Source organism: Scomber scombrus, chromosome 12, assembly GCF_963691925.1.
Source record: "Scomber scombrus chromosome 12, fScoSco1.1, whole genome shotgun sequence".
NCBI lineage: Eukaryota > Metazoa > Chordata > Actinopteri > Scombriformes > Scombridae > Scomber > Scomber scombrus.
The window spans coordinates 20,671,958-20,694,190 of NC_084981.1; the positions used below are offsets into that span (position 1 = coordinate 20,671,958).

The 22,233-nt window shown below is 37.7% G+C and overlaps 1 protein-coding gene across 1 annotated transcript in view; it reads left to right on the forward strand.

Annotated features, from left to right (window-relative positions):
• The window catches only part of LOC133991915 (AT-rich interactive domain-containing protein 5B-like), a 76,621-nt gene that overhangs the window by 18,028 nt on the left and 36,360 nt on the right, over window positions 1–22,233 (forward strand). The window contains exon 4 of the mRNA XM_062430523.1: window positions 15,360–15,590. Coding sequence (XP_062286507.1) covers window positions 15,360–15,590 — 231 coding nt within the window. The remainder of the gene's footprint in view (window positions 1–15,359; window positions 15,591–22,233) is intronic.

Consider the following 22,233-nt stretch of genomic DNA (forward strand, 5'->3'; position numbering starts at 1 on the left):
CACCTCAACCAGCAACAACTGTAAAATGCTACTTAGACATGAATGTAATTAAATATAATAGTGTAACACACAGGAGCCATTATGAGTAGTGAGTAGGCTCATGAGTACTTTTACTATGTAATTCTTGACACTTTCAGTGCAGGAGTTTTACTTGCAATGGATCACTTTTACATTGCAGTATTTCTACTTTGACTTAACTATTTATGATAAACTCACGTGAACACGATTCAGATGAAAGCCTTATCTCAGACAAGTGAGTCTACAGATGTGGAGATACATTTCATTCGGTGCAAAAGTTGACTGGTCACACGGGGATCTTCTGTTGTAATTATCTTTACAGTTCATTCTGATGTACAAACCAAAGCATGCATTGCATCAGTTTATTGTGAGTTTCAAATTTAATGTGAGTGTAAAAGATCCAGTTTTATCGTACAATAACACCAGAGACTAAAATTCTTGGCTCACTGTTTTCAAGCTCTGTGGTTACATGATTTAATAAGACTGAACTGAGCACAGTGATAATAATAACTTGACTTCTACAGTATGAGAGGGTGTGCGAACATACAACTCTCACATTAAATACTCATTTAATTCTACCTTAGCATTGCAGTGTTGGAAAAACACTTTCAGTCAGACCTGTGCCAAGGTAAAAATAGCTCTCACCGCTGATTGCAGATCAGCTTCTCAACATCCACTTAATATCTGTCATAATCTGTAAGGCAGAACTGATGCAAGAAGGTCACTTAGCCAGGCTGCAGGATATACTGTAGTACACAGTATGGAAGATAGACTTCCAGCCTTGTAGGAATAACATAGTGTTCATTTCACAGCATAGAGGTAATGCATTTTTCCTGCATTGAAAGGTATTGCAATGGGGGCTGTGATAGATTCCAGACCTTTGGTGGAAGCAGTGTGTATGTATGTGTGTGCGCTCAGTGCATGTTCACACATACTTGCTTGGATACATAACTGCTTTTAATGCTTTTATGAAGCCAAAGAAATACAAATGACGTAATTTGTATTTGTAAAATATTCTGGTGCAGATGGTGTAATATATTTTGGTTTCTTTGATATATTGACTGCCAGAGGAGTTGGAAGGAGCGCCTTGGCTGCAAACAATAGATCATTGATGCCTCTCTGTCCTCTTTCTCAATCTGTCAGTCCATTTCCTTGTTATGTACTGGCCTGAGGACCACTTGGCAAAATGAGAGGCATTCAGCCAGTCTTGTTTTTTTCTTGATTTCCCCCTCAGCTTTAAGTCATGGTAAGCTGCGGTTTCATTTGATATGTTAGAGGATAATATATTAAATATAGCAATATAAAGTAAAAATATAGCAATATAAAGTAAAAATATAGCCTAGTCATAGAATCGCTCTGTGTATTGTAGGAGCAACTTGAATTTATCTTCAAGAGATAATTATTGAAAATGTGAGAGCTGAGCTACACAGCTGAGTAGTTGGAGGCTGTGCGAGGATAAAGCCTAATAAACTGTATTCTAATAGCATGTGAAATGAACTAGCCTGATATTTTAGTCCTCTGCTTTCATGAGGAGAAAATCAGTTCCAATAGCATCTTTGATCATTTATAGCCTCTGTCTTGTGACGCACACATGTTGCCAGTCATCACTAAAACTTGCAATAGATGCCTTTGCCAAAGAAATTCTATGATTCATGTTGTTTTCATTTCATGCCACTTCTTACTGTATTATTGTACTGTACACAAAATACATAACAGTTCTTGGATGGTTTTTACGAGATCAAATTTACAACAGAATAACCAAAATATATTTTTTTAAATCCCCCACTGTCATGTGCAACTCATATTTTACTTTTTTGTGAAAAAAACAGTGACATTACAAAGGAATAAAAAGGATTTTTTTTTTGGCATCAGTGTCCAGTGAACATAAACTTGTTATCTCAGAGAGTAGATATTCTCCACTGAAGTTGTTATCTTTTGTGTGCAATGAGAGACAAGCAGCTACAAACGCTGTATGTGCTGCATTACGGCGATTATGGCTCTGTTGGTAAGCAGAGGTTTGCCACATCAGAGGTCGTGAGCTGTAATCTGGAATGAATGAGTCTTAAAAGCCAAGCTGGTCGCAGTTTATCAGAAATTACCTGCTTGTTTAGCCAGATACTGTGTATGTCACATGAATAACACAGCAGTCTTGTGAAAGCAGTTTGTGCAGGACCGAGCTGGAGAACTTCAAAAGGAGATCATTAGGGGCTTGTGGAGAGAAAACAATTGTTAGTAGTTGTTTTATTCCTTTTTTGTGGCACTGTTAGAATGTGTAATCACAACTAATTGCACAGAAAAGTATGCACGGGAAAATCCCACAGTTTGCATTTCCGGGATTTGCTTTTGTATCTTCAATACGCTTTATATCCATGACAGCACATAAACAAGAAATCTGAACAGATGGCACTGGTTTTTAATGACATATTGCTATCTATAAAGTCTCCCTCTAAGCCACAGACTAAAACGTCTCCCCTTGGGAAGCGCACCGCTCTAGTTGTTATCATCCGCTGCTAATGTTACTCTTTTCTTTGCCACATTGTCAAGTCCTCCAGCTACATAAATGCAATGTAAATTGAGTATTGTGCTGGATGTAATTATTGAAAAGGGTTCCAGTTGGCTTAACTCTACAGGCTGTTTATTTAAAACCTTCCTCCTCCATACAGATCTGATGATAGAGAGTGAGAAGGAGAGAGAGAGAGAAAGAGAGGTTCTTATATAATGACAGGAATTCACAATGGAGCCATGTTGAATGACAATCCCCCCCCCCCCCCCCCCCCCCCCCCCCCCCAACATCTCCAACAAACACCCCCACCCTGCTCTTTTCTCATTACAGTTTTACCATTGGGAAACATGCATGTCCCAAATAGCCTCTAGTATTATTCTTTCCCCCCCTCCTGCTCTTTCTTTTTTCTTCATTCTTTTACCGAAAACATATTAAATCATGTTTCCTTTTACACAGTATACGCCCTGAGAAATAAAGTCTGAGTTGATAATGAGGGGCACTTCTTTGAGGAAATACACACAGCAACTTTGATCTAGAATGGCATGTAATTCCTTGCCTGACCCAATTCCCAATCTCCTGATAAGATGGGTTTTTTTTCTCTCCCTCTGTTGCTCTAACCTTACTGCCGAACTCACTCAAATGGGAACTTGCTGTCCCATTAAAGATACATTTAAAGCCAAACATGTCATCTATTTCATTCTGCAGGAGGATATGTTAAGGTTGAAAACGTTGTCTACTACAGGCTGAGCTGAGGAAGCTCTATGTGTATCCCTCTCTTTCTCTGTCTCTCTGTCAGTGACAACCTCTGAGATCTCTGATCACAGCTGCTCAATTGAGTTTGTGTCGGACAGAGCTGCGTGACAAATGAGAGTGGCCGTCATAGCAGATAGAGTATCATCACCTGGGTGTAAAAGCTTTTAGGCTTGTTTAAGGAGAGGGAAAGATACATGGAGAGGGGGTCTCTCTTACTCTCTGTTCACTTGTTTTTGTAGTCAAAAGGCAGCTGAATTTCTGCTACCAAAGGTAGTTTATTAAATTTGCTCCCTGTGGTATTTGCACATTTTGAGTTCTTGCAGAGCAGCTTGTTTTTACTCTCTGAATTGACTGCGCCATAAGTGGATTGACCCCCAAAAACCCAGCAGTAGTCTTTCATTAGGAAGGATGCAACCGGGGACCAGACAGCGAGCAGTGTTTAGAGCCAATCCATCACTACACAAAAGGGGATCAACATGGCACAAACTTCTCATCTTTTGTAACAACATGGCCTCTAACCTCATAGTAATCCCGGTTTCAACTTTCCTTCCTCATGACTCTGATAATTTTGAGGAGCCATAGCCACGTCTAATTTCATCTCTGGCATGAAAGGGGCCCTTAGGAACTTTCTGATAGCTCATTTGTTATGAGGCCCCCGTTGTTTTTTGATAGTCAAAAGAACCAATTTGGGTTTTTGACAAGGAGCCTCTCTGAATAATTCCTTCATGTATTACAGGACCTATTAAATGCAAACTTTTCAATCTGGCAATCAATAAGGCAGGCAGCTTTCCCTGGCCCCGTGCCAGACACATTAGGGCTTCGAGCGATGGTTGCTAGGGAGCTGAGCCTGCTCAGGGGAAAGAATGTTTAATGTAATAGAATCACATAAATCAACTGGAGGAAAGTGCTTGTTGTTTCTTCTCTTCTCTTCTCTTCTCTTCTCTTCTCTTCTCTTCTCTTCTCTTCTCTTCTCTTCTCTTCTCTTCTCTTCTCTTCTCTTCTCTTCTCTCTTTAACTGAAAACATTTAATATGGGTGTGTGTTTTTCAAAATGTGGTATGGCCATTTTTTTTTTCTCGTCTGTCAACCGCAAGAACATCTGGGATGGAATTAAGCTGAGGGAAGTTGAAATTTCTCTGAGTTTATGTGTGTGTGTGTGTGTGAGTGTGAGTGTGAGAGTGAGAGAGAGAGTACAGTTCTTACGAGTGTGCAAGTGTGTGTATGTGTGTGTGTGTGTGTGTGTGTGTGTGTGTGTGTGTGTGTGTGTGTGTGTGCACACGCTTGTTTTTGTAGGCATAGCTGTATGTCCTCAATCCTTATGCTGCACACTTGAATAAATTGAGGTGAAAATTATATAAATGTTTCTTTTTTTTCTTTGTCACAGGCCACTGCCCCACCCTGCTGAAATGAATGAGCCACTTTAGTGCTTTACTATAATTAAGAACAGGAGCCAGCATGCATGGAGGGCTCTCTCTTTCTTTCTATGTGTTACTCTCTCTGTGTGTTGCTCTCCCTCTCTCTGCCCTCTGTACAGTTTCAATAGAACATTTCCTCTGGGTATTAGTGCCCTTTTGTGAGAATATGATTCTCATAGAAGAATTAGCACGTAGTCATGGCCTATGAATGTAAAAGCTTGATATCTCTTAAAGTCATACTCCACTCCATTGTATCTGATACTCTTTTCAGCTTTAAATACAAAAGTTTGTCCTTCGTTGAGCATGGAAGATGTGATCAGCTTGACTTCACAGTGAGTCTAATTGATTCACCTTCATAGAAACTTCTTAAACCAGCCCCGCAGCGTAAACCGCTTACCAACTGTCCCTCAGTAAACTCATGATGTTGTGAAGGGAATAAGACTAAATATGTTGCTTCTGTGTCAGTTTTCAAAGTCTGTGTGATGTCAAAACTACAGTAGCCCGACAAACATGCCTCCGGTTTGTTTGTTGGTCTGAAATGCTGTTTTAGTTTACTTGCTTCTGGGTTTGCCACTTAAACAATTACAGTACATCTCAATAAACAAAACACCAAACTCAACGCAGCCATGCTTGAGAGTGTGTGTGTTAAAATTTGCTGAGTTTAAAAAAGGAGAGCAAAGTAGTGTATTATAATGCAGATACATTTCTATGGATTTACTCATGAAATACAATAATGATAATTTTACAAAATACAGTTGTTTAAATGAATGATTTCTAAGTGGGGCTGCAACTAATGATTATTTTCGTTATACACTGATCTGTTGTTTTATTTTCTCCATTAAATAATTTGTTGTTTGGTATATAAAATGTCAAGATGCAACCTATAATGTTTTGTTTTGTCCCAAATAACAGTCCGAAACTCAAAGATATTCAGTTTACTGGCATACAAGACTAAAAAAAAACATTTATTTCAAGGAACTTGCAATCAAACAATTCAATAACTCATTTTGTCAGTTTTGCTTAAATAGATTTTTTTCAACAGCTTGAGGGCAGCAGAACAATTTGTAAACATAACATTGACATATTTTCACAATAAGAAGTTGACAAATGTGTTATCAAATGTCTTCTATAAACACATCCAGCAGACAAATGTAATTCATATGTTCACTCTACTTTTAGCTCTATAAAGTACAACTTAGCAAATTTGAGACATATTAGAAACTGTCTCTCTGTGGACACAGCCAAGATATTTATGCATGCTATGATTCTTTCCCATATGTCTTATTGTATTACATGGTGGGGGCAAGCTGGAGAAACAGCCATAAGATCTCTTGAGTCCTTATATAAACTAACACTAAAAACCACTGACTCTACATTGTAGGTGATGTGCTATTTTGTGTAGCTTTGTATTTAGTATGTGCCCTGTGTGTTTTTTGCTTTGTAATATTTGATATTGCCCTGTTATATGTTTAATATTCACCTGAAGGGACCGCAGATGAAAATTAGCTATATGCTTACTCTGGTACAGTACATCAAATGGTAGCATTTATGTTTAAAACTGTACATGGTCCCAATAAACAAATTACTACTCCTATCCAGTTATTTAGCTGCTAAATGCTCGACTGTGTTCACCAGCTAGTTGCTAACTTGTCTGTGAATCCAAAACAATGAGCTGGAAGAGGCTGAAACGCCCCGATGAGGTGAACTGAAGAGTCTGGTGATTCAGGCGATCTCTTTCACATTGCACATTGCCATTAATCCTTTACTAATGTGATGGAAAAATATCAATTAGTGCAGCTTTAACACACAGGAAGCCCACTTGATACTCAGAAGATATGCTTTTTTGGTGGAGTATCCCTTTAAAGGGCTTAACGTGTGTTGTGTAAATTACATGTGTTTGTGTGTGAGGGCACAGCTTGCAGCTTATGTCATGAGCAGGGGAAAGGCGAGTCAGTGTCTGTGACTGATGTGATGCTGATGACGGACAGCCACTGAGTCATTTGCAAGCACAGTATGTTATTCAGTCCAGCTCCTTTAAATACATTTTAAAAATTATTCCAATTTCTCTCCCTTTGAACAAAATAAGATGAGTGCAGGTGACACACTGCAAGATCGTTTTGGTTTGTTTTATTCCAATATAGTGATTTATTGATGCTGCATCCTCCGCATGATTAATGGGATTCTGTTTACAGCACAGAGTAGCTTGCAGTTAACGAAATGTTCTAGCACATTTTGTTTTATCCAAGATAGTGTAGTCATTCACAGATTGGACAAGCTGTGAATCATCTAGATTAACAAATCTATTTCATTGTTTTATGTAATTCTCTCCTCATAGGAAACACAAGGTTGAAGCTAGTGAAAATGTGACCCCCCCAACACATCATTTCCATTCGGTGTCATTGACAGATGCTGTTCCCTCTTTATTTGGTCAGGTTTCAATAACATGAAACCAATAGCCAGATCGGGCGCCTGCTGTTGCTTATATGGCCCCTTCTCGGTGTCATGTCCCTTCATTGAGAAGTGAGAGAGTGAGAGAGGAGGCGGATGAATCAGAGATGTGTTATATATTGTGAGAAGAGGCTAAATGGAAACAGGGCAACCTTTGAGATCAATACAGTGCACGGAGCGGAGAGACTGGAGAATGGATTAGGAATACCAAACAAGAACCTTCACCCCCCCCCCCCGCGCCATTTTTTTTTCTTCTCACACTCTTTTCTTCGCCCATGTCAAACTTACTGGCTATTTTTAAAGCTTCCGGACTTGTTTTGGCGTTACCACTTGTGTAGAGAGAGAGAGAAAAAAAAAACATCAAATATGAAAGTGACATTGGCTCTGGGTTTACATGCCTCACCATTTCTCTCCAACCCCACAAAAGCAGCAGGGGGATCCAGTAAATTCCTTGGCCGAGCAGATAATGTGGAAATGTTGACAACAGCAAATTTGAGCCGAGTGAGTGATTTAAGGACTACAGTGGGTGACAGAGAGCATGAGAGTAATGGTTTTCAGCTTTTTCCTACTCGTCTGTGACAGAGAAATGAGTACACTTACCTGGAAGATCTTGTCAGCGCTTGTGGGCAGTTTGAATATTTTTAAGCTTGGTTGAATGTGAATGACACGGTTTACATGAGTCAGATTTTGTTTTTAATTAGCAAGCGTAGTTCTGCTTTTACCTGTCAGCAGCCCTCACATTACGACTAGTTTTATTCCCAACCTGCAAAGCTGCTACAGAAATTCTCCAATGAAAGCAGGTATGCAGCAGTAGATCGCCCTTTTTATTTTTTCTGGTTTGAAATTCAATCGAATCAAGAAATCTAACATTGCAATAGCAATAACACCCAGTGGAGCAGCTGTTTGAACTACTACTAATGAGTTTCATGTCATATGCAGCATTTCTGAGATTTTGATCTCGGATTTTTGATCTCTCTGGCTAGTAATTTATCATGCTTGTTATCGCAGACAAACAGAAATGCTTCCCTTGGTGAAATTCAACTAAATATTCTTTAATTTCTTTCCTGGTATAATATAGTGTCAGAGCTTGTTCTCTTCTTATTAATTTTCACTCCTGTTTCTCTCATATACAGTAAGTATTTTTCCTCAAAGGAAGAGCTGGCTCACTGGAAATTTCCCCCTGCCAATATCAGATCCATGTTGTTAAATATAATTTTGTCGTATTTATGAATCAAATACTCATGCACTTGCACATATATTACAGCATGTTGCTTTTACTATGTTGGAGTAGATTTAGATCTGTATTTATACTGTGCAGAGTGTCTCATGACAGCTACTGTAGCTAATGACTTTACCAGTCTGCTTGTGGACTGCAATAGTGTCACTTACAGTGTAATGTGATACTGTAGTGCTGTATTTCCCATTTAATGTGTTTTTAAAGGAATAGTTTGACATGTTGGGAAATGCACTTTGTTTTCACACTGAGAGTTACGTTATGCAAGATGATTACCACTCTCAAGTAGAAGTACAAGGGTGGAGGCAGGAAGAGATTAGCTTAGCTTAGCTTAAAGACTGGATGTAGGGGAAACTGTTAGCCTAGCTCTCTTCAAAAAATTAAAAATCCTGAGTTATATAGTTAAACAATTTCTTATTTCTTATACAATTCTATTTTATCCATCCTTTCAGAACTTTTTTGGTTGCTTGGTAACCTCACAATGATGATGACTCTAGGAAATCCGATGTTGTTTGCCAAAAAATAGACATGGCACATGCTGTTTGTGTGCAGAACAAACAAACACACCTTGTTAATTAGTGCGTTATAGAGGTGTTGTTAGGTGTGTTTTCCACTTTGGACAGAGTCAGGCTAGCCGTCAGTCTTTATACAATGCTAAATTAATCACTTCCAACTCTAGCTCCTGGTACAGGAGTGGTTTTGATCTTCTCACCTAACTCTTGACAAGAAAGTAATTTCTTTAAAGACATAACTTCAGTTTTGTGGTTTTGGCCTTTTAACTAAAAAATCTGTATCAGTAACAAATGTTTACTAAGCTTCCCACACCAGCAAATATTTACACTGAATCTCTTTCCAGACAGTTGTTGGTTTTGTTTCACATCGGTAATGCATAAAAAATCAATTTACAGGAACCTAAACATTTGTTTCTGTTATATTGATATGTGATAATGCAGATTAGCACGTTTGACTGGTTTTAAATCTCTGTGTCGATGTTGTGTTCAAGAGAACTCTAACATCTGAGCTCGGAGTGGTGCCTGCTATGAAGCCGAGCATTCATGAGCGATGTTGGGTGGAAATCAAATCCAGATAACAGACAGGAAGCAGACACAGATGTCGTGAAAAGGATAATATGAATTTCACCATGTTTTGTATTAAGAAGTTAATATTTGGCAGACTGCTTTCAAATTTCCTTGTTTCCATGAATTCACCATCAAAGAAGAAATGTCATTTATTCTCTGTGATGGATTACCTTCTGTATTGTTAGTGAGTTTAAAAGTCTTTGCAAGTTGACTTTAATACTGTTGTGAATAGAAACCAATGGCTGCCTGGGGGCTCAGAAATCAGTACAGTCAAAACCAGCAGTAAGTTCAGGAAAGAAATAATGCACCTCGGAAAAAGAAGCTTCTGACCTTTTTTCTGCTGTACAGTTGTTTTATTTCACATGTTCAAATCAATAAGTATGTAACAAAAGCTCTGTGCTGTTACTACTCATTTTGTTCTCTGTTTGTGCTTTGCCCTCCATCCCAGTGTGTACATTTTTTTAATAAAAGAGGTGCTGGAGGAATAATATTGCTGCTCTTGAGTGTCAGATGTTTGTCTGATTTTGCCTTAAGAAAATCAACAGATGTGCGCAGTTGTCTTTGAATTCAAATTCCTTTCATTTTTGTATGTCTTGTCCCTTGGGTCATGATTCATAACAAAGCACAATCCCTCACACAGTCATGTACTGTATTGATTCACCGTACTGATTTGCTCAAAACATTACCTGAAACACTCAAATGTTTGTATGAAGAAAGAAAGAGACAGAAACACTCATTACGAGATTCCCAATCCTCGATTATTTTATATAATTGTATTCCTGACATCAGGGGGTGGTTTAACAGAAATATTAATCAATGGTCTTGGCCCCGTTGCACAAGCAGTTCTGTAATTTCTGGACTCTCGCTCCAGTCATGCAATGTCTGTCTGAAAATGCAAAAATTTGATTCCTGTTTGCATTTCAATTTGCATATTGCAAAACTGGTTCAGTCATGCTTCTTTAATCCCGGGAATATTAGGAAGATCAGATCCATCCTGTCATCTCAAGACACAGAGAAGCTCATTCATGCCTTTGTCACATCCCACTTAGATTATTGTAATGCACTTTTTACTTGGTTAGCTCAGTCATCCTTGAAGTGTTTACAGCTCAAACAAAGTTCTGCCACAAGACTCTTAAATAAGACTAGACATTATGCTAATATCTCTCCCGCTTGTGTTTATTTCATTTTCCAGCAGTGGTGCATTTTAGAATAGGTTTTAAACCACTCACATTTCTTAAAAAAAGCCTGACATTGTGGAGCTTCATTGTACATCGCTGTATTCATACCAAGTTTTCATTTATAAAGCTGACCTTAACTAACAACTACAACAACAACAGTAAAAACATGCACTGACAAAACTGATCAAGGTCTTTCCACAGTGTGTCTGATTAATCTCAAATCAGAAGGAGAACAAGTATTTCTATTTATGTCTCCCAAACTGTAGTTAGGCAGTTTCAGTGTCACTTTGTTGCACAAGTTTACTACACAGCATAATGTCAGAACTGATGAATTTGTCAGTTTAGCATTGTATTGTACTGTATCCATTTGTGTTTTGTCCTTTTTGCACCACTTTTTAAAAAATGTTGTTTTTGGAGTGTAAGACAAAACAAATGCAAAACAAATTAAGGTGATATTCCAGCAATTTAGTGTTGAACTTATAGAAATTTACAGAAAAATATCGGATCCTACAATTCCCATAATGCAACTTGATATAGTGTGGTACATTAGGTCAATCTCTTGTTTCATAAATTCCCATGACTTTCAAACTCCACACCCCCGACTTTGTAACATGAGTTTCTTATTATACATTTTTAACTGTTCAAGTCTGTGGGAAAAAAAACCCTGATGACATCACTGTGACATCACCAGGGTTACTATTTTACCCTTGATAAAGCTCCTCCAGAGCTACAGAAGACATTATCCAGTTGTTTTCACTGGCTGACAATAAAATGAAGTTGATGTTTAAAATTAGTGGAGGGCCCCTTTAAGTGTAATACAAAGTGTCAAATATATCGCACTGAAAATAGCACTCACCCACCAATGCACTATATCAGTGTATATTGTACTCTATTGCAGTTTATTGAGTGCTGCACTGACTGACTGGTTATAACGTCAGCTGCTCTGTACAGCAGTTATGACCCTGACACTATTGTAGTTTATGAGGTCAGGAGCTTTACAGCGTGTTCTTAAAAGAATCTGCCGCACCGCAGCTCTTTGCTCTTTGATCAACACTCAATATCACCAACGGTTGAGGACAGAAAGACAGACAGAGAAATTAAAAACGAGATCCACAGAAAGGCAGAAAAAGAGAGAGACAGAAATTGCATAATGTTCTCATAGTGTCCTCCAGCTCACTAGTGATGCAGCCACAGCCCCCCAACCAATTAGTAGTCATACACAAAGATATGGACGCCCTTTTTTGGAAAGGTCGTGCTTTAAGAACAAAAGGAATTTTTGAACTGTATATACACTCAATGTACATTACACACACACACGCACTCACACCGACATGCATGCTTTACAATGCCTTTGTACAGTTATTAATGCCCTGCGGCTCTCTCTCCAAATTGAATCTAATCAAGTGAAATGCTGTGAGGGTCCTCGGGAGAAAGAGCTGGTCTGACGGTGACCGCTTACAATAAAACCCCTGACATTTGGAAACAAAGCCTCCGCTACCTCTGGGCTGTAATTGCGTACGACAACTGCCGCAATCTTTGATGAATGTGTGTGTCTGCAGTGTGATATGTATGCAAGAATATGTGTGTTAATACGTCTGTGGGTTTTGTGGCACCTACTTTCTTATAGGCTGTGTGGGTGTGCGTGTGGTTGTGTATGTGTGCGTGTGTTTGTGTGCTGGCTGAATGGTTTTAATAATTTCTTTTGAAGTGGTCGTCATATTGGAGTTCAGTGGAACTAATTACACTGATTGTCGAGCATGCAGCTGCTGTAAATATGTTATGAATCGTGTTCTTCCTGCCCTGTTTCTGCTGCGTATTTCAGTGATCTTAATCAGCCTACAGCTTGATAAAATGACACCAAAAGGAAGAAATGTGTCTCCTGAATCAACTTGTTAAGCCTGCATGTTTTCTCTTTTGAAAGACAAGGTGAAACCTCACTAGTTAGCCACCCCTGAAATATTAACTTACCAGTAGGAATTCCCATGAATGTCACGTCCAAGGGCTTTGTAAAAGCAGACAGGACAGTGAATTATTCATATTCATGTTTCAAACTGCGCGGCTCTGCTTCATCAACTGTTGAACCATTTAGTCGGCTTTGTAAGCTAGAAAAATATTAGCACTCTGTCAAACAACAATCTCTAAGGGCCAATAAGTCTACAAAAAATGTGACATGAATGAAGCTTCCAAGAACAACGCACACACATTTGTCTGCATATTATGATTTGGCCAATTTCATTTCGTTGTGTGGTATTGTAGTGTGTTAAAATGTCATTTTTCTATGTCATTATATCATCATTATAGTTTGAGATTTGAGAAATATTATGATCAGATTTTCATGTACAGTAATACCCATGGGAGCTTTTGAACAGAGACGCTATATTTTATCATATTTAATATACATTATATTGTCATGTAAAGTCACCTGATAACAATTTATCAGTAAGTCGTGCTGTAATTTAAACAAAAATGGTTTCAGCTTCTCAAATATGAATATTTCCTGGATTTCTTACTTTTATAAGACATTAAACGGAACACTTTTAGTTCACTGACTGATGGTTGGATAAAAGGAATTTGAAGATGTCACCTTGGACTTCATTTTTTCACAAATTGTTGACATTTCATGGACCATTTCATAGATTTTATGGATTGATTCATTAAGAAAATAACTGACAGATTAATCATTAATGAAAATAATCAGGAGTCATACAGGTATTAAGAGAATTACACGCAGTGTATGTTATCGTGTATGATTTTGTCTCAAGTCAAGTCATACTATATATACTAATGCATTTATTTAGGTCATTTCCTTCCAGTGTTTAGTGAGTCAAATTTAGCTCTGTTTGATGACGACAGCATTAATGTGTTGAACTGCAGCTCCTGCACAGCACCCGAAACGTCTCTCCTACATCTTCAAATTGGCTCATTAAAGTATTTATTTCTGAAGTGCCTCATTTAATCAGTTATATCTAAATTAAAGATGTATTATTGAGCGTGTAATTAGTTATAGATTATTATATTTGTGTTACGTGGGTGGCAGCAGATATGTTCTGTTATAATGAAGCAGGACTGCATAAAAACTGTCATTTTAATTACCACCAGTAATCCGTAGTCATATCATAATATAAAGACGAGTTATTTTAAACAAATAACTCAATATAAGTCTATCAAGTCCTGAACATGTAGCTGGTATTTTAATGAATTTACAGTGAACTAAACATATTTAAATTCTGTTATCTTATTTCTAACATTAGATATCTTAAATTTATCTGTAGTGACTCATTATCTTTTTTATATAGTAGTTATGTGACTTTATCTGATATATGGTAATCATTTACCATGTCGTATAGTAATATACTTTCTTTTGTACCTACTCACCCCGAATTTATTGTAATTTTTTACAACACATCAGCGTAATAGTAACAGTTTGATTTGTTTATCAGCATATCATCCAGGTTTTTTATTGCAGTTTATACAATCTGTACTTCCCGTCCAGAGGTTCTCCAAATAACGGAAGAGATTACTTTGCCAGTTAGCCATCACCGGTGATAATGTATCAGTCAAACGTACACACTGTCAGTGAGATATTTATTGCAGACTCGCATCACAAACACACCCAACACGACTGTTAAGTCTGACTGTAACAGAAGGTTTTCTACCTCATGAGTTGTGTTATAATCCTTTGCCAGATTACCAGTGTCAAACTAGAGGTTCTGGACTCAGTTTGTAATAAAGTGTCATTTGCTTTCCTCATTAATTATTATCTATTTTATTTGTCCAACACGTATGAATGGATTCATACATTTAGATGGATAATGAGGTTGGCAGTCAGGAAGACATCTTGTCTAAATTGCTCCAAGTAAAGCCCCACCTCAAACTTGCTTGTTAGAAATTACCCTCGTCAATCAAATCAGCGAGTATCTAGACATTCCTCTTGTCACCAGACATGCGTGTCATGCATTTCAAACATGCAGCTCAACGGCATTAATTATTTGTACTGTGGACGTGAAAGGGTGTTGTTTAAGTTTGGTGAAATGTGCTATTACGATAATGAAAGGGTGTGAAACAGCGAGATGATGTGATGTGTTTCTTGAAACACTGATGAGAGAGATAATTTTGATGGGAAAGGTTCATATTTAGTATGTGGACAAAACATAATTGTTCAAAAATCAAGTTCATGTTTGGATATTCTGCTGCATGTTTATATAAGCTCATAGGAAAGACTATAGGAAGTATCATTTAATGGTATAGTGATTTAAAAAATAATGAAAATGAAATACATGTTTTTAATTAAAGAAAGTAACATTTACATGAAAAGATTTTTTTTTAATTATCCATTTACCTTCAAATAATTTATCTGCTACCCATCAAAAGTTACAGTTGGACAAACTTAATGTCTAATATCGCCGATATTACACGCAACTTTGTAATTTAAAGCCAATAGTAAGAAGGAAAAGGATCATATTCACAGCACATTGGCAGTAGATGTGCCAAAGTATTAAAGTAGCCAAAGAATGATCTATGAGACAGCAAAAAGTAATAAAAACCCGAAGAGAAATACAAGAATGAATGTGTCCTGTAAAACTAAGTGCTGCTATTCTCTACAAATCTTACAGGAGCTCTTAAAAACAAAATGTTCCCTACTTCCCTACTAAAGTTCTGTTTTGGATGTGTAAACTATATAATCTATGTGGACCTTCTAACTGTGTGTCTGTATTTTTGTGTGTTTTTTCAGGCCAGGAGGAGGATGGAAGGAAGGTTTTGGTTCTCAGTTACCCCCAGTACTGCCGCTACCGCTCGGTTTTGGCGCGGCTCAGAGAGCAGCCGTCCTCTCTGTTCATAGACCACACAGTGCTGGCGCTGGGCGGTATCGCTGCATTGGGAGGGAGCACGAAGATCCTCTATTGCCGGGACACCTTCGAAAATCCCGTCCTGCTGCAGAACGAGAGCATCTGTGACGAGTTTGGTGAGTGTGGCAGCTGCAGATTAGATTGTAGCCTTTAGATAAGTTATCATATTAGCTCATCTAAAATGCCAGCAGTCTTTATAATGGCAGTTTGTGGCTTTTGGAGTGTTGCATATTGCCCCATGAAACATCAAACTCCTCATGTCCCGAGCTCTGGACGAAAGCATGCACTTAGCATTCATTTGCACTGCACGGTTCATCACAAACTTTCAATTATGTCATTTTGGTTACCCTGACCATTTGTTCAAGTCTGCTTTTAGTGGAAAATGGACAGTGTTTGTACTTTCTGGGCCAAGCAATAAGTATTCCTCAGTGTCCATTGTATGAAATTCAAAAAGCATACTTCAAACCATTTAAAATTTTAACTTGTGTAAGGCCTGCGTATCATATTGAAAACCATCAAAGGGCAAAAGAAATGGGAGCGATACTGTTTTATATGAGCTCCAAAGCCACAATGCTACCATAGTCACCATGCTGTGAAAACCATGTAACTCCAAAAAAACGACAGCGACAATGATTTGTGAAGAAAACCAGACCTGATGATGTATTTTAAACATAATCCAGCGGTGAAGTCTCAGAATTTTCTGAACCCATAAAGTAACACTTAATCCTTAAAAAAACCCAAAATAATAACATATCAAAACTAACCAATTTGATGATATACGGTTTTCACTGGACAATGACAAAAAACTCTGGAGGGTTTTTTAAACCTAATATAGAAAAGAGGATTAGTATATTTGTGGTTTATTAATGGTTATTTTGGATTTGTGTGGACATCATTAGTCTCTCTTTAGTTTCTGTTAAAACTCTTCTTGTCCTTTTTAACCTTTCATTGCCCAGAAGAATAAAATCCATCTAAACAGAACAGACTTGAAATGCTGTTTTAGTTTAATTAAGGATAAAATAGGAATTAAATTCTTAACAAGTAGCCATGATCTCAAGTGTCAAGCTCCATTATGCTCTCAATATGTTTTCCATTTAGTCTTTGTTTGGCCCTAGAGGGATTTCTCTGTTTACGAACACAAGTGACCGCCATTCAGACACCGTCACCAGTCACACCTTTGAAAAGCATTCTGTGGTTCAAGTGAGGAATTTTGAATTGCCGGAACATGTCTGTTTGCCATTCACCGTGCTTTCCCCGCTGCTCATGAATCCACACATTTTATTAACCCCGAGCTGGGCTAAAACAAAGGAATAATGTGATTCATCTCTCTTTATATTTCCTCTGCTTGGTAGCACAGTGGAGCATCAATTTGACATTCACAGTAACGGTTCCTCTGGTCAAAAGTCATTGTTTTTCTTTTCCTGTAAATTTGCCAGTAGGTAATTGCATTTTAAGAGAGCGACAGAGGTGAGACCAGAAGGGAAAACGGTTTTAGGCATAGGAAAATAAGTTATGAATAGTAACGCTAACATCCTGTGGCTGCTGTTGCTCATTCACTTGGCTCAATAATGCCATTCCTCTGTGAGCCACATTTAAGCTAAAGGTTTATTTTCAGAGCCTAAGGGAGTTCTACTTTTTTTTTTTACTAAGGCAACCAGATTTTCTAATGTTATTCACATGAAGGTTTACTATGTTCGAAACAGGCTTTTATTTCTGATTGAATTGCTGCTAGGAGACTTGTTTGTGATTTGTTTCAAAACAGCAGAGCTAAGTAATTTCCATCACTCTGCCAAGTGAATTACAGCCTCAAGGGCGTCTTACTTACAAGCAGAAACACACACATGAATGTTTGCACATATGCACTCAGAAACATACACAGCTGCTGAGTAAAAGTTATCCTGCCATTTACAGGCTCCATATGAGAAAGCAGTCATAAACACCATATTAAATCCACCTTTATTAGGATAAATACCAGCTCTGTGGACACGTAAGATGTTATACTATGCAGCTGTGAAATATTAAACAAATTTAAAAAATGATCTAGGGAACAATTTTAGGACTTTCTTCTATGCTTTCTTCAATGCTAATTCTGACCTTTTGGATTCAGCCAAATCTGCTGTGGCAGCTCTAACAGCCGTCCGTCTTGTCTAGGCTAATTCATGAAAGTGTGTCAGGCTACCTCAGGGGGTAGAGAAGACGATAGAGCTCAGGCAAAAAAAAGAAAAGAAAAATAAAATAAAATAAAATGCTATTGCAGAATTTCAGAAAGCCTGTTGGTACAGTATTGTGTGAAATATAGTCATCAGATCAAAGCTCGTGGTTAAATCAAGTCTATTCTTGGTAGCCTGGTTATGGATTGAACACAGCACTACAGTAGGTGTATATTCAGCATAATACGTACAGACTCATTATATAATCAGCAGCATAAATGTTATTTTTTTACTTCAGCATGTCAAGTGTGTTGTCAGTCTGATTTATCTGTATGTTTAGAGGTGAGCAGTGACACATCAGTGTGCTCTGGCTGCTCCTGTTTATACAGAACCTTTAATATCTTTAATAATAGACTTTACTCAATGATGTAAGCTCGTTCCTTTTACGACTATGACACTTATCACAGACTGTGCTTCATCCAACTCAATTTATATTCCTGTTTTTTTTTCTTTCGTCCACGTCACCACCAACATCCCTGCTTTTGAACAAGCTCGAGCAGTGCTGCGGTTGCGTCAGTTACCAGATCTTTAGTCCTGTGATCCATATTCATGTTCAGCATTGCCTGTCACCCCTGCAGCTGCTTTCCTCACGGGGAATGACACAGTTTTTGTTTATAATTATCGAGCATTCTCTGCCAGCGTGGATTGATTATACCCATGCTACTTTGTGTCCCCAATTCAATTCTCGCCAGGAGGGATGTAATATTACCGCCGCACAATCGCAGAGAAGGAAAACGCAAGTTGTTCTTCAGTTATTGTGTGCACACTGATGTGCTGAATGAAAAACAAGCTCTATCTTATAAAGCTAGGAATAAAGAAGGTCTTACATACTGCACTGTACTATAATAATATTGGCATTTCTGAGACTCCTCTGCTGTGAGAAAAAGCCAGGAATAGTTTGAGTGGGCCAGGCCTTTGCTGTGCTGAATGACAGATGATAAGGTTCAAGGTTTTGCTATTAGCTGTCATGAGGCTGTTGAGTATTAGTCACATTCATTTGGCAGGAATACTGTGCACGCTACAAAGCAATAGCATAAACATTTGTAAGCTCGACCTAGAGGTGCTGTATATGATATATTTTAACAAGATATACATCGCAGAGCTTCAGTGCGTCTTGACAGCTTCTCATTTGGGGCATCTGTTAAGGAAAATATTATGACCAGCATTTTTCCCATTTTCTCTGATTCTGAAGTTATGCTCCCAAACTGCTGACCTTCCTTTCCCCCTTCCCTTCCTCCAGCCCTTCAGAAACCTAACACTCCTTGTGTGCACATTGCTTAAATCAACAGTATTTTTGAAAAGTTAGTGAGGCAATCATGTTTGAGGCAAAGCAGTTGAAGAGAGATGCCCTCCCCATTCTCATTTGTCCTATATTCCCTGCTTTTCTTTGGCACATAAAATATATATTTCATGCTGAACTCAGTGTGTTTTGTTTGAAATATCTATATACGTGCTGGTTTGCTTTTTATTAAAAAGAAACATTTCCAGTAGAATCTGTTGGAGTCCTTTTTTATAATCCTCCAGGGTGGAAGAAGTATAAAACCTATTTATTGCTTCAATATAATTTGGTGGAAGTAGTATTTAGATACTTTACTTGCCTTCAAAGGCTTACTTTAGTGGAATTACCGAAGTATTAGTTTAAAAAATGTAGCTAAAGTGTTTCCCGATTGCTAAGACACATTTCTTGAAATTATGCCCCATTTCTCCAAAACTCTAAGACACACAAAAACAAACCATGTAATCTTAGAGCTAAACCAAACTTTGTCTTCAAATGTCACACAAAACCCATCAAAAGGCTACAAAATAACTATTACACATTGGCGAGATCAACTCAAAACCTGATACTGCAATGAGTAATTGTGGTTATGGTTTTCCCCCAAAACAAGCTATTTTCTTTACGTGATGAACACAATATGTAACGACACAAGACATGTATACATTTTCAAAATGTTTATTCCACAATGTCCTGTAGTAAAATAAACTGAAACTGGGTGAAAAAGTAAATGTAATGTAAAAGTATGCAACTGATAAAGAACATAGATTCCAATAGAATCACGTTTTACTGATTTTCTGATTGATGTGTGAACAATTTGGACTCTTAGTGTTTCCACTACAGGAATTGTGTGTTAATTGGGTTCCTGCTGTGATGACTTGAATTAATTATATTGAATGCCGTTGTTTTTCTAAATGAGCATGTGAGTGAAAACAGGAGAATAATGTTTATAGTGTTGGGTCTGTCTTTTGGTAGATGGCGTGACAGATTTGGATGTTTTGTCAGTAGGTCCAGTTTTAGTGTTTAAGCGATTGAGGAAAAACTGCAGAAATACTTATTATGCAAAATGGCACCAGTCAATGTTTTTGTTATTCTGTATTTAATACAGATATTCAGTGCTTGTGAAACTTTTTAAGCACCCTTTGATTTTTAAAAAATGTGTAACTGCTTAAAACATTGAATCAAAGGGGATTTAATGTGTTTTTTGACACTTACATTAAATATTCTTTCTGTTGATCAAAGTGAAAACAGAACTGATCTAAATGATTACAAATCTATTTGCACTGCTTAACTGATAAACATAGTAACACTACTGAGAAACAAAATGTCATCTCCACTCTGTACGTGTATATGGATCAGTTAACTTGAGTTAAGTAATGAGTAACTACAGCTGTGAAATAAATGTAGTGCAGTAAAAAGTACAATATTTAAGTATAAAGAAGCATGAAATGGAAATACTCAGGTAACATACAAGTACCACAAAACTGTATTTCAATAAGTGTACTTTGTTACAATCCACCATTGTCAGAATATTTATATTGTCTTGATGCACTGATGATGAACACAATTTAAAAGTATAGTTTTGTAATGTGGAGTGTGTGTGTGGGTGTGTGTGTGTGCTGGTTTTGTATATCTGGGTCTGAATATAGTTGTGCTGCATGTATGTGGTTGCTTCTGCATGTCTAGGTTGGTTGCATCTGTGTTTGGCATCAAAAGAAAAAAGATTTCCTGTTGCTGATCTTCTTGCTGAAACTGATACTGTAATATGCCAGTGAAGGAGAGGAGAAGAAAAAAAAGAGCAGGAAACGTTCTGCAATTGTACTAACCTGTACTTAAAGATAAAATCTTTAAAAACATTCAGTCCTGCTGGCTTGATTAGGTTAGGTCACCAGATGAACATACAGTATGATGTCATTGTTTCCACAACTTGAACCACTTTCTTGCTCACTCTTTAAACATGAAATCAGATTAGATGAAATATGCATACACCAATATCGTCCCATGACAGCGCCTTATGTTAATGTAATAGGCAAATTGCTTGCTAAGCTCATGTTTTCCCATCTTCTCTGCAGATTTGTGTTAACCACCGGCCCATGAATTTTTCATCGTCCATATGTCATGGTATACAGAGGCCATAGAGGAGGAATTTAGAGGAGAAAAGAGCACGTGTTGTAGCTTTATAGTTAGATTTCATAATCAGGACATGGACTGCATATGGAAATGAGCTGAACATCTGCTGCAAGACTACTTATATAGTACACTGTCATGTCCTGTTTTTAAAAGAAATGAAAGATACATATTGTTACACCATGAGCATGACTTTGTCCTCTTATACACAACATAACATCCCATGCTATATGAGCTAAATACACATTGAGCAGGGAGTGTTTTATTTATTACCCTAATGTACCTGGTGTGCACAAGCAGAAAGTGCTGCTACTGTATTTTAACTAAAAGCCCTTTCTCCTATTGACATCAGCAGCATCAGCTGGGCCGAATAAGGCACAATTTTCCTGATTATCCCTATTATGTCATCAGCAATACACCAGCTACACAAATATTGGTTTGCATTGCTGCTTATATATTTTTAGCACAACAGAGGCACACACAGAGTTAAATAAGCATCTGGCTAAGGGCAAGAAGCTGTTCAGAAGTCTGGACCTGTTAATTACAGTGCAAAGGTTTCTCAAAGGAGCAGAGCTGATCAAGGATAATTAGCTAACTAGCAGAGGTTGAAAGAGCAGCTAGGTATAGTCTTACTTCAGTTAAGGAGTCATTCAGGGGATTTTTGCATGTGAATCACACATTCTTTCCATAATATTTTACAAAGCATACCAAAAGGTTTTAGATGTTTAGATTTCCTCCTTTTTCAGGCATATTATTTTTTACTTGCTATATGAACATCTATTTGCAACATTAAACTTTCTTTATAGAGGCGATCCATCACAGTAAAACATTTAGTAATTTTTTTTTATGACACCCATCATCATCATCACATGTTATTGCAGCTGTGAGCTGTGGCTGTTTTGAAATGTTGGTGCGTTCACTGAAGCTGCCAAACAGGAACCATTTTAAGAGAAAATAAGAACAAAATCCACGTTAATCTTTTTTGATGTGTGGTTTCTCCTGCTTGTGATTTCCTGTCAACACAATAGTAGCTCATGAGTGCGGTGTTTTGTTTTGTTTTGGCTGTTGACTTTCACAAACTGGATGTCGGCACGTCCTTGAATGCACCACAAAAAAGACTTTTCAGACTGGCTCCTGCTTGTAAACGCA